The sequence below is a fragment of the Falco rusticolus genome, chromosome 10 (assembly GCF_015220075.1).
Source record: "Falco rusticolus isolate bFalRus1 chromosome 10, bFalRus1.pri, whole genome shotgun sequence".
Lineage (NCBI taxonomy): Eukaryota > Metazoa > Chordata > Aves > Falconiformes > Falconidae > Falco > Falco rusticolus.
This window is the reverse complement of record NC_051196.1, coordinates 5,563,513-5,577,247: the sequence shown is the minus strand read 5'-3', so window position 1 is coordinate 5,577,247 and position 13,735 is coordinate 5,563,513. Positions and strand designations below refer to the sequence as shown.

Below are 13,735 nucleotides of genomic sequence, written 5' to 3'. Positions count from 1 at the left end.
CAAGATGAGATTTTAGAGTTCTCTTACCTCCTAAAAGGAAAAGGCTTTTAGCAACTCACTGTGTGCAGCATGTTTGCCCTCATTCAGGCAATTAGATACGAGCATGCCGGCTCCACCGTCTGTTTGATATCATGGACCTGATAAGGAAAAGCTAGGGAATTTGAATCCCTAAAGCTTTTAAAAGCATAAACAGTGGACACAGTTTGAAAAGAATTATATATACAAGACAACGGCTGAAGGGTGTGGTTTCCAGGTTTATCTTAGTGTAACTACATTATATACACAGTGTAACTACTTTTACTTTAGAGCTGACAAGGAGAATTGGAAAGTGAGGCATGTGGATTGTAAACTCACATGACATCATAAGAAAACATGTTAATGCAGTATTTATTTTCCTCTCTCCCTGGAAACTCGACAATTTCCATGGTCAGTGGGTGGGGAAATAATCTATTCTGTTTACTGCTAAGAATTTACAACAGAGAAAAGGAAAAAATAAAGCAAACGGAAAAGGAAAAAATAAAGCAAACAACAATCTTGTGATCAATTTATTCTGTAAACCTATAATTGGGCTGGGCCTTGAATTTTTTTTTTTTTTTTTTTTGCATAGGGTTTTGCTATGAAGATTTAGGAGAGCCATCACATATACTTCCAGTTATATTTTTATTTAAAATTCCTTAATAAAGTAAAATAAATATTCATGCTGCACTCCATTAGGTTAGACTTGCTAAGCCTTAATGAGACCTGTGCTTAGGAAAAAGAGCCTGAACTATTTCTGAATAAATATTTTTCATTATAAATTTAATTAATACAAATGGTTACTATCCTACAGGCTGGTTGGAACAGTATATTTCATGAAACATTACTCAAACCCAATTATAAGATAATAAAAATAAAATAATTCTCATAAAGCATCTCATAAAACACAACTACCTAGAAATGGGTCTGACTCATAAAGAAAATTAAAAAATTATACTGACACAATGCCATAGCTCTGCATATTTAAAAAAATCCAAATACATAACAATTGAAAAAGATGAAGCTAAGAATGGACCTCACAGGGAGGGGAAGAAGGCAGAAAAGTCCTGTATCCTGAAAAGACACTGACTGGAAAACCAGAACTGTGTTGAGATCAATAGTAGTTCTTAAAGGTGTACAACTGAGGGACAAGGTCACAGCAGACCACAAAGGATAAATGCTGCCCACCAAAAAATGTGACCAGAACAAGATTAATGTCTATCTGCAAGTTTATAGCAAGCCAATATGAAGAACACAAAGCAGCTGAAACATGGTTATTTCTTGAGACAGAGTAACTGCTGCTTTAGTCTGTGCAAGCTGCAAATGAGAGAGAAGTCCTGCTAGGAGGCATAACTGCAGTCATCAATCATCGTGAGCAAGAAGACCTGTGATATTGTAGCTGGATAACTATAGGAGAACGAAGCACAAGGTCAGTGTGAACCAATGAACTAAAAACCAACTATTTGCAAAAACCAAACTTTATCCTGCCTGATTTGCTTCACCTTTGACATTTGCAATTGCAAACTGTTATAGGAAGTATACCTTCATTTTTTTTCTGTAAACAAGATGTAACAAAGAAACCTAACAAAACAATTGAACACTACCTATTTCTTAAAATTTTGTCAACATACAGAGGGTAAAGATGTTCTTGATACATTATGTACTAGTACTAATCACAAGGAAACACTATTTTTTCCTTCTATTTCCAAGCACAATATCCATAAAAACACCTTTTTCTGTGACAGCACAAATTCCTAGTCACATCCCAGCAGAGGCAAACATGTTAAACGTTTTACTGTTTTTGAGATAAAAAATGAGCAGAATTTTCCAATACAACTGATTTTTTTGTATACTCAATATACTTTAACTGCAGCCTGCTTCCATAAGAGTATTAAATATCAGCTCTGTGAAAATCCAACCTATCAGGTGTTCTAAGATGGGAACTCCAAAATCGTCACCCCAAGCTCACTGGCTAATTTTCAGATCTTTATTATGTCTCTTCTCACTATACTGCCTTGGCAGAAAGATGAAGAGAAAGCCTTGTTTGCAGCAAGACTTATTCATGCCACATTCTTGCCGCCTCATTAAAAAAAGGGAAGAGCTTTCTTACCCAGTCAGCATGGGGTAAGTACTGAAGCTTGTGAGTTACAAGCACAATGGTCCGCTTGTCTTCCCGCAGCATTTTCAGGATCCCTTCTTGCATAAGATGGTCACTTAGGTGGATATCCAGTGCAGAAAATGGATCATCCTGTCACAAGGAAAAAAGGTCAACTTTTGGAGACAGCACTTAGAGTGTTAAAGGAAACTGACAGATTTTAACACCAGTAAACCCAGTTAGATCAATATAGACAATCAAAAGAGGCTGTCAGAAGATTAAAAGTGTTCTGAGGAATGGCTTTTTTAAACTACGTAACAAATCTTGAACTGTCTATTTACAGTGAGTACTAAGACATATAGTAATGTCAGCTGTGTAAACACTGTGATTTCGCGAGGCTTGCTGGGAACTGCTCCTCTCAGCAGATGTGCTTCACAGCCTACATATCTGCAGTGCATTGCTTCTGGCAGACTGAAGACAACACAGCAACGTATGTCTATGGCATGGATTACATAACCGCTCCAGGGGCAGGGACAAAAAGCACATTTTATTTCCCTTATACATAATGGCCTTCTGCTTTTTTTTTTCTTTGATTCATAAATCAAAAGAATCACACAAGAAGAAATATTGATAATTTTGATGACACTGCTCAGATGCCTGATTTATGACCTAGATTAGTTTATGCCTAAATTTAGTGCATATAATTCATTGCTTCAACAAAATAATCTATATCATCTTTTGGGGGACTTGTTTACCTAATCCTATTTATATGGAATTACAAATCTGTTATTTCTGCTTGCACTAATGATATTGGCTGTGAGATATCCTTAGTATTATTATTTCATACTATATTACACTAAAACCACGATGTCTTAAAAATCAAATTTTGCTTTCTCCAGCTGTTTGCTGATAAAGTAGAGTTGAATTTGAATTAATTCTGCTTTCAGTGTGACATCATTGCTACCAGTTAGTTAGAGAAAGGTACAAGCAAAGACAGGAGTGCTTCAGAAAATCCTCTTGAACTTTTACTCCCTTCAATTCTGCAACAATTTATTTTGTGACTCCATCAGATACATGAAAGCAACAATACTAAATTATCTACAAAACCAAAAATTTCTGAAATCAACAGTAAGATAAATATGATCACTGAAATTCTAATAAATCAGAGCCTAACAGAGCACTTAAAATGTGCTTTTGAAATACAGTAGCTTTGACTGTGGTACAGAATTTATTCTTAAAAATCTGAGTGCACTGTGCTCAATAAGCAAGGATGTATGTTGCCAGCTTTCCTGCTGCAACTACTGATTCTGCTGTCCTACTGATCCGGCGCAGACCTGACCATCATTTTGAGCCCCGAGTTTGTACACAGCCACCTTGTCTGCAGTGCTGCGCTTCTGGGGACCGTAAATGCCAGTTCACAGAACACAACACTGCACTGTGGAGTCGGACGAGGCTGTTCATTATAATGACACATGGATTAGAAGGCACGTGAAAAAACACCAGCTCGTGCTACAGGACTAGTCTGATAGGCAACAAATGAAACACGCAGAGTCAATTAATGTAGTTAAGAATAAAATCTGTAATGAATTATCACATGACCTTTTTTCATATCTGCAATGATCACAAGAAGTTTAGAGAATGTGAAAGGTTATGGAATATGAGGTGCATACTTGCCAGAGAGAAGCTTTTTGCATTTGTTTACAAAAGCAGTCTTAAAAGAACTGAGTGTTTGCAAATGCTACCGTATAAGATTCCTGATTATTTTTAAAAGATTTAGTAACTCAAAAAAGGTTTATTTGTATGTACTTTGACATTATCAAACCATAAGAGAACCTGCTACTATTAGGTGCTTATTGAGCGTCCTGCACAAAAGGACAGAAGTGACAAAACCAAGTTACAGCCCAATACTGGGTCTGCTGATTTGCAGCACCTGGCCCAGCTGCTGTCTGCTCTCCTGCATTCTGATCATTGCCTGGAAACCTCCTACATGGGAAGCAAACACATATTGATCAGCCTAATTACAGGGAAAGGTCTAAGTAACCTCCCAGACTTTTAGGGATGACCTTGAATGTGGACAGCTTCTCTGATCCGATGTGACTCACTGTTATAACAGCTGGAGTCAAAGCTCCTTGAAAACCGAGCTTAAGAAAGAAGTCCTACATTGGAAAGCTGGCAAGCTAACTCCTAGCGACTGTGTAGGATACATTCGTTTTCCCACCTACTAAGTTTTTAGAGCCTGCTCTCGATCCTTTTTCCATAGCACTTCTGTTGAAGTTGGGACAGGATATACAACGAGCAGTTCAGGGTGGGAAGACAGCTTAGTTTGTTGCACAAAGGAAACACCCCAGACACAGGACAACATTAATTTTAGGCCTGAGACAGCTTCGGAATTTCATGAATACAGCAGAGACTATTAAATTTCTAAGTACCAAAGATAAACACAAGGGTCAAAAAGAAATTTCAGCACACCGAGAGGGGAAGCATTAGCATTTCGATTTGTACCTTAATACCTATCTGTCTGTCTGCAACATTTACAAAGTGCTTCTTACCTGCAGGCTAGCTAACAATAGATATAAAATAAACAGTGCACATCTGGCTTAGCTCAGTGAAGCACAATGTTTGGTGTGTGTTACCCATGAAATACTCCAAATGCTCACATCCCATGCTTCCGTTTGGAGCATAAACATAATGGCACCTACTCACCAAGAACACAACATTTGTCTGCTGGTAAAGTGCTCTTGCCACACTGATACGTTGGCGCTGCCCTCCAGACAGATTAATACCCTTGGAGATAAGCAGGAGAAGAACAATCAGACAATTATAAAAACCATCAACTGAACATTCATATTCTGATTGGATTATCCACAGAATACTTTCTGGACAAAGAAACCCAAAGAAATTTTTCAAAAGTGTGGGCCTGCATTCAGCTGGGAACACAGTACACAAATTGTTAGAAAAAGCCAGAGCACTGTCTGGAGCTGTACTCCATACATACCAGAGGGACGGGAAACGTTCAGTACTTTGTGGTGGCATAGGTATTCTGCAGGCAGTCTAAACTAGGCTTCTACTCAAAAGTCAGCCTTATGAGTTTGGCTATGTCCTGTTTTTTGTTTTTATAATCGTATGCTGTCACACTATATCAGTTCCATTATACACTGTAATCAGCAAGTGCTGGTGGGAGGTCAGACCATGCTGAGGTGAACATTACCTGGTTGCTATTGTACTTGGGTTTGGCCCTTAGTCCCCTGCTAGCACCCTGCTCTGAGTTACTTACCCTTCCTGTGATCCACCCACCGTTCCACAAATGCCTTCAGCTCTCATAAGCCAGAATTGCTGCCAAAAGACAGTACCCCACCCCCTCCCTCCCCTCCACTTCCCTCCTCCTGTCAGAAAGCATTTGGCTACACAATGAACTGGGTTAGGAACAAATCCATTTAAAATTAAAATGGTAGCCAACATGAAGATTAGGTGTGGAAATGTATCCTGAAGTGTATCCTCATGTGGTTTGTTGCATTTTTTTTCGGGGGGGTTCGCTTGTTTGTGACAGTGCCAGTATAGGCCAGAGTAAATTGTTTACACATTTGTGACTTCCATTTCCTTTCTTGTCACTCCCTAATCTTCCCCGATGTGATAAAGCTTAGTTTGCCATTGATTAAACACCTGCCCTTTTCTAAATGAAGGGGCTCTCAAAATTCATGGATCATTTTTACGTTACTCCTAAAGAAACCAAAAAATGCACTGTGAAGTCAGGATATCTGAGAGAGCAGCCACAGAATTAGTCAAACATTCTGATAGCAGCACATTTAAATCATTGCATCTCATGTAAATGACAGTGTTTCCATGTTTACCGAGCAACGACCTTTCAGACTAATGACCCAAACGTACACTTAACTAAAAGATTACCTTTGTAGCCAAATAACCAGTAAGGTTTTAATAACACAACAAGATAATAAAAAACCTCCTATATGTTTGAAACAAAAATAGAAGCCTGTAGCTGTTTACTGACCCTCTCTCCAATTTGGGTTTGGTCTCCGTGAGGGAGAATGTCAATATCAGGCTGGAGGGAACAAGCATCAATTACTGCTTTGTACCTACGGAAACAAAAAAAGGTAATGCAAAATCCACACAGATACTGCTAAAGCAGCACATTTCCTACCTGCAGAGGAACAAAAATTAACCAGCTGGAAAAAATCACACAGTGGAAAACATATTTGTTAGCCACTAATTGTTTTAATGGGATCTCTTTCAATCACAGGCAAGTAAATAACATTTCAGCTAAGAAAAAACATCTTACATCAGCTTCTCAATTAAAAGTATTTAATAATTACAACCAAGCAAAACAAGCACAACTTCTTCCATGGTATATTGTTACTGTTTAACATTTAACTTTTTTCATGGCCAGGGCCTTCGTTTCTTGTTTCAACTTCCAAGGATGATGGAAAAAAACCATGCGCATAGGATGTGAATTCATAACCAACCACTTCTTTTAAGGGGGGGAGTGGGGGGGTGGGACATCAGCAATTAACTTTTAAATACTTCAGAATGTTTGGTGAGCATTTATACTGAATAGAAAGGCAGCCCACTAATCCTTCACAATGTACCCGCCACTGAAACTGTAATAAACACATTCCCAAACAGATAATGTCCTTCTAAGACACTTAAACTAGTCAATTAGGTGTAAGAAGAGAATACTGCATTCTAAACACACACGGTGCTGGGAAATGAAAACTCTTCTACATCTCAGTTGAAGCGAGACAGAACTCTGTCCCTTGCATCCTTCAGGAAAAACACGATCAAAGGGGGACCACGCAGAGCTCAAGGTCTTTTGTCATGTTCAGGCAGGTGCAGGACATTAGTCAATAGATAGAGATGGGGACATGCAACCCCATTGTTTAGGGAAAAGGGAGTAAAGCATGTGACAGTGCTGGAACTTGTTACCTCTGTTTGTTAAAAGGGCTTTCAAATGTGATATTCTCTTCCACTGTAGCATTGAGCAACCAAGGCTTCTGTGATGCATATGCTACTGAGCCTCTTTTCCTGAAAAAAAAACAACCACCAAATCACCAACACACCTAAACCAAACAGAAACAACAGAGTTGCCAGCTCACCAGTGCAGTCGGGTTTTTGGAAACCCTTTTCTTGTAAATTAAGACACTGGTATTAAGTCTTTAAAAAATGCTGTCTTTCATTTCTTTTTTTTAGGACAATCAATAGCTCTCCCATGAAAGAAATACAGAAGATGTTAAATTTCCAACAGAACACTGAAAAGGTTCAACTAACTGAATTTCAGTCTGTTCCCTCTTTTTCTGCTGTGAGTGGGTTTCGGTGAGGCTAGCTCAGTAAAGCTGCCTCTCGAGCATCACAGATGGCAGGAAGAAAATTACCAAAGAATGAATCCCAGCTCTGTTTGGACAGACTAATAAAAAAAATGTATAGCATATCACTAGCGGGGCAATACATTTCAGGAGGGACATTATAAAAATGGTATTTTTAAACGTTTAAAAAACACCCCAGAATTCCACATATGCACAAAGGCAAGTCCCCCCTTCTTCCAACACATTTATTTTCCCCATTCTTAGAAGAGAACTTGAGTCATAAAGTAAATGTACAACCATGAGTAAAATCTTTCTATATCTATCAAGACCACAAAAGAGAACACAGACAAAAAACATTCGCTAAATTTCCCCCTGTGGAATTGCCCCCATAACGTACCATCAGAAGGGACAACTTAACAGGTACGGTCAACAGGATCTCAACATGCGTATTTTATTTCATAGGGATTATTATTAGTACTATTTAAAAATAAAAGCATCTGCCTACTAGTGAAGTAGTAGTGCTTTTGCTGGCTGTAGTAAGGACCTCAGTAAGGCACAGCTGGGAGAAAGGCAACGTTTTTCATTAGAGCAACTGATACCGCTAGAAAACTCACTGGCGTATCACCACCTCTCCAGAAAAGGGCCAAAAGAGGGATCATACACCTAAAAGCATAGCTGTTTTCTTTCCAACTGAATCAGCTAATCCAATAAAAAGATAGGACCTCTCAACCAAACGCAGCCTTTGTCTGCTAGACAGCCATTACACCAGCCTCTTTCTGGTAGACCTGAATGCAATTCAAACCACGTGCTGCCAAAATACATCTTTTTTTATCAGGAGCTAAGGTCACCGGCCCTGTTCATTTTCTCAGGCTTTCACCAAGCTTGCTTGGAAGTCATTATAGGATCCAATTTTCTTTGATGACCTGAAAGAACACACAGTTACACTACCCTAACGTGTTTCCAAGTTCAAATATCTGATGACTTGTTAGAATTCAATTATGTTTTATGAATTCTCTTTACTGGAAAATGAAACAGGAAAAAAAAAAAAGAAAAAAGACAGAAAAAAAAACCCTAGGCAGCCGAGCCAGCAGTGCCAAAAATCTAATTCAAAGAGCATTCAGTTCTGCCTCAAGAGGGAAGCATTTTTTCAATTAGTATGAAGTTTTCATTCCAGTGATTGAGAAAAAATTGCTCTGGACATTCCAAGATGAACATGTATTCCCTTCCCCACTTTTTCAATTCCTTGAAACTGTGCCTTTGCTGCTCTTAATTCTCCATGTGATTGAAAAGTTACTTCTATTTTTTGAAAAGTAGGAGCAATGTTTTGCTACTCAGAGGAAAATGTATTTACAGCTTTTGTAAAAAGTATTTTGTTCAGTGAAGACATGGGCACTGCCAGTAAGATGCACTCCGTGCTGAGAACCAGCACAGTGCCTGGGAACACCATTCATACTTGGCTTGCTTTCTGCTTTTAGGCCATCACTGAGGACTAATTACTGCAAGGAATCTGGGAACAAGCAATAAGCTTGCCAAAATTCATTACGGATTTAAAATTTAGTCAACCCCTCTAAATTAATCTGAATTGCAAATTGACACTAGGATGACATGTATCAGGGCAGATCACATTTTGACATAAGCAAAAAGCTTGCAAGTGCCTGATCACATGAGAAGCCTACCGCATGTCTACAGCTCTTCCTATAAAGAGGCAACTGAACTAAACTTTTACTGAAACTGAGAAATATGGGGCCAAAAATCCAGAGACCAAATATTCTGAAATGGAGCGTGCAACACTTTCTCTGAAAGCCTGCCTTGAACCTGCCTAAGGTTTCACACTTAAAATACTGAATGCGAGCAAATGGCTCAGCAAAGATTCTGGAGGAATTTATTCTGCAGGTGGAAGTAACTGCCTCCTACCCCCAGACTGCATAAACGAAGAAATGCGTTTTCATCAGCAGAGTGTAACTTTTTTCCTCTGATAACACAAGATAGACTAACCATAGCCTCTTAATTATCACAAAGAGGCAAACAGCAAAATCCAACCTTACAATAAATAGGAAAAGCTTCCCTGAGCTCCCCGGAGACTGTGTCCTTTGGCTAATTTAGGATCAAACCTGATCATTAATTTAGAATCAGAAAAAACATTGTTGAGATTATTTGTTTGAAGTTATTCATCTAACACTCTCATCACATCTCATTTTGTTAAGTTCAGTAGGCTCAGTATGCATTCAAGATCACTGAAAAAAAGACTAATTAAGGGACATTCATATATTAATCTCAGTGCCTTAATAAACCTACCAACTCTGAAATGTCAGCAATTTTCAAAAGAAAATAGATGCACTTAAAATGCAACGCAGCTATGAGTATAGTGGTAGAGGAATTAATACACTGCAAAGCCATTCCTATGTGTTTTGGATTGCTGACTATAGTTTTAACTTGATTATTTTGCACAATTCATGAATTTCTAACAGCAGTCAACAACTCATAATCAAACGTTCTCCAGACGAGAGAAATGCGTGCTGTTCTGTCCTATGCTATTACTGCACGAACAGAAAAACATATCCTTCCACTATTTTCAGCCTGATGGTAGGTAACAGAACATTCTGATACTGCCAGTATTCAGGAGCATACTTTTTTGCCATTATTAAACCACAAGGGTCACTTCCTTGGTTTTACTTCTGTATCTTGGAGTAGCTGCATACAAAGACCACCCGTCTGCTTTCTAAGGAAGAACAACTCATTAAGTGCAGACACTTTTGAGGAATGTTCAGGGAGTCACAGAATGGCTGAGGTTGGAAGGCACCTCTGGAGGTTCACATTAGTTTTTAAAGTGTTGTACCTGAATTCCGTGTCAACAGGAGATTCTTTCTCTGGGCTGCAGAAAACAAACACAAGGGTGTTAAAAACTGAATTATTTTAGACAATGCAAATAATACCTTAAAGTACTAACACTATGCTATAATTAAAAATACAACAAAAATACTGCATAACATAAATAAAACTCTTTAAGTATGCTAAAATTCTGTACTACATGATGCTGACCTAAAAAAGGTACAGTTAAAGCTTCAGTTTTGAGAAGTGCTAAACAACCTTGTAGAAAGCATTCAACACCTACGAGCAAATATACTCGAGACCTCACAAGACTTTGGCTCAATGTTCTGAGAACACCAGAAATGTTCTACAGGATGCTAGTGCACCAAACCCACCAGACATATTCCTACAGCGCTTAACTAACACCACCAGCATTCCCAGAACGTATGATAATGTAGGTAATTGTTTCATACGGTCTAATATTCTTTCCTACTTTTACATATGCTTGTCATACTGTTGTGCATGTTATTTTGCTGTTTGCTGTCCATCCCCATAACAGTTTCAAATATGCAGATGTCTAATTCCTATCATATTTCTCTTGTATCTTAATGGGTTCAGATGGTTTCACTTTAACTTGGCTCAGGAATTGCAGTCTTTCTTATACAGAAAGAACTGTGAGATTTCCAAGTACCTTCTACTATGAGGCTTAGTAGATACATGAACCTCCCTCTTATACTACACACAGATGGGAGCAGAAGTTTTGCAGGACTCAATCTGACAACTAGGTAACAAGTCTGAGAAATAAGGTGAATGGGAGAGAAGAGGCTGAAAAATCTAGAGAAAACTCAGTAGAATAGCTGGTGTGTCACAGAACCAATAAAATACTCTGTCAGTAGAAGGCACCCAGTTTAGCGTGGTTTAGTCAAGAAAAGGGACATCATATGCCATTTTTCCTCTGCCAGTTTCACTAACAAAGGTCTCGCTGACTTCAGCAGGGGTTGTCACCTTTACAAGGTTTACCATTCTGGAGGTTTGTGTGCCACACTAAAATGACAACCGTGTCAGAAAGCTTTGCTCTCAATTGATTTGGTAAGCATTCCCAAAATCCAAACTGAGCTATGTGAATCAGGTAAAAATGATTTCCTTGCAAGGATCTCCTGCCAACAGATGGACTAATCTGCTACTCCCCACACCTCTCAGTTCGTGTGTACCTGAAGAATGCCAGATGAGAAAATAAACTTATGACAGATCATAAAAAAAATAATAAATGAAGGGAAGGGTAATGGGGAGAATTTGCTTTAATAAATGAATCCTTTAAAGCAATACTTGATACTACGTTTTGAAGTGTAGCATTAGGGAATAGTCTAGAAGGATTTTCAATGACATCAAGGGAAGTTAGGATACAATCTTCAAAATCACCAAATGGCTATGTTTTCATAAAGGAATTCCAGCCTTTATTTTCAAAAGTCACATAGGTGGTTTCAAAAACTGTATCCTCAGCTAATTAATGCAGTGAAAGGGTCGCTGACTTTCAGAATTTTGACTCTGAAAAACTTAAGCATACATTTTTAGAAACCTTTGGTTCCTTCTATTGCATTCGACAGGAGGACCAATAACCCCATACAATACCATACCTGACATCTTCCCCCGTCTCGCTGTCAGAAGTACAGCTGCATCACAAACAGAAAGCAAAGACTGTTTACTTAAGTAAGCACAGGCAATCTGCCCCAGAAAGAAAAAACTATTAAATTCCACTTAGTGCACAGACTGCAAACAGTACTTATCACAGAGCTGCAGCACAGCATCTGTTCCTTCTACACAAACTGCTTTCATTTTAGCGGTCAAAAAAATTTGGTGACAGTTTTTTTTCCTCCTGTTTAAACATTTAATTTGACTCAACAAATAAAATCACCTCCACTCTGTCCTGGAGGTGCTAACAGAACTGAAAAGTCCTAGTGTGACAAGAACACAGTTCCATTAAAAAACCCAACGTTTTCAGGGAAAACAAACAGGTAATTCATGATACTGTATTTTTCCATGGCAGTAACTGTGCCTTTGCAGCATATAATGGGTTAGTGTGAACCCCAAATCCCATCTTCAGTTGACTTGCAACATGCTGTCCTTTGGGGGATGTGCCTGTATAAATAAGCGTGGGCAGGACTGAGGGACGGACAGGTTTTGGTTTGGCTGTTTTTGAATGGTGTACCAAGATGTTCACAGAGCTGCTTTGACAGGATGACTGGCCATACTTATTACCGATACTAAACTCAGCCCCACTGAATAGAATGAAAAACCCGTGTGTCCAGTGGTATAAACAAGATCAAGGAGAAAAAGTTCTTCATGCTTTAAAGAGAACCGTCTCAGTAACTTCATGCTAACAGCATTTGCTCATAAATATCCAGGAAAGAAAATCACACCTGCAGTTTAAAAGGCTAGTTTGAGACACTTCCAAGAAGTTCACCCATAGTAAGCAATGACCACAACTAAATTCAATTTACTGCAGAATGTCAGAGTGCCAACCAGCCAGTAGTATCTTTATTCCGAAGGGCAGTGTACTAAACAAAGCTTTTCCAGAGTAACCTCACACTCCACTGGTCTTCACCGTGTGGACTCACTGGCGCCTTCTCCAAAAACCCATGAACCTGCTGCGTATTGTTAAATAGCACCACATTCTTTACAGGAACTGTCAAGGGGCTGAAATAGGGAACATCTTTTTCCAGCCGTTCCATGCACAACAGAAGGATCCTGAACAAGAAACATCAGCTCCTCCTTCATGGACCACCCCAAAAATGGCCAGGCACCCATTCTACTGGGGAACATCCTGGTAACTTGCAACATCTAGTAGTTGTGCATGGCAGCAGCACCCCCTCTACTGTGCTCTTTTCCTACGCCAGCCTGCGACACAGGCAGCAAACTGCACAACTGGTATAATCCACCGAAGTGGCTCAAGAAGCAAAGGTGGGGCAGGGTCCCTCGTGGCTACCACAGTTTGCCTGGGCTCACTGCCGGTGTGCACCTTGACCAGCTCCTGCTCAGAAATGGGGCAAATGCCATGCTCACAGGGCACAAGCCACTCTCAGAGTAGCACAAGGTGCAGCAGTGCGCAGCAATGGCCTGACCTCCTCTGTCAACTGCGCTCTTCTGCTACACGGCCACGGGTGCCACAATCTTCTGCAAGTATTGACAGATCAATTGCCTGATCTGTGTTTCTGTTCTGTAGCTGGAAAAGATTAATTCTGCATTTGGAGTTTTAGCTCACCCTTGTCAATCCACTTTTTCCCACTTTGACTTTGTGTTATCACTCCTTTCCCCCTTTTCCTGCATACTCCTGGCAATTAAGGATGCATTTACCTCCTACCAGTGTTGATGTCCAAGTAATTTATGTTTGATAATGCGATCTAGATCTATTTTTTCAAGGCATATGGATATCTAAAGACGCAAATATGTACCTACTGAGATTTTCAAGCCTTCAGAGACCTCCATTTCCAATTTAAATACAATA

At 39.3% G+C, this 13,735-nt stretch overlaps 1 protein-coding gene across 6 annotated transcripts in view; it reads right to left on the bottom strand.

Moving 5' to 3' along the window:
• ABCC8 (ATP binding cassette subfamily C member 8) overlaps positions 1-13,735 on the bottom strand; it is an 83,081-nt gene that overhangs the window by 23,405 nt on the left and 45,941 nt on the right. For all 6 annotated transcript variants that reach the window (XM_037401637.1, XM_037401633.1, XM_037401632.1 and 3 more), the window contains 6 exons: positions 11,868-11,903; positions 10,262-10,297; positions 7,049-7,147; positions 6,117-6,201; positions 4,814-4,894; positions 2,126-2,263 (listed from right to left, as the gene is read on the bottom strand). In XM_037401637.1, the coding sequence (XP_037257534.1) occupies positions 2,126-2,263; positions 4,814-4,894; positions 6,117-6,201; positions 7,049-7,147; positions 10,262-10,297; positions 11,868-11,903 (475 nt within the window). The remainder of the gene's footprint in view (positions 1-2,125; positions 2,264-4,813; positions 4,895-6,116; positions 6,202-7,048; positions 7,148-10,261; positions 10,298-11,867; positions 11,904-13,735) is intronic.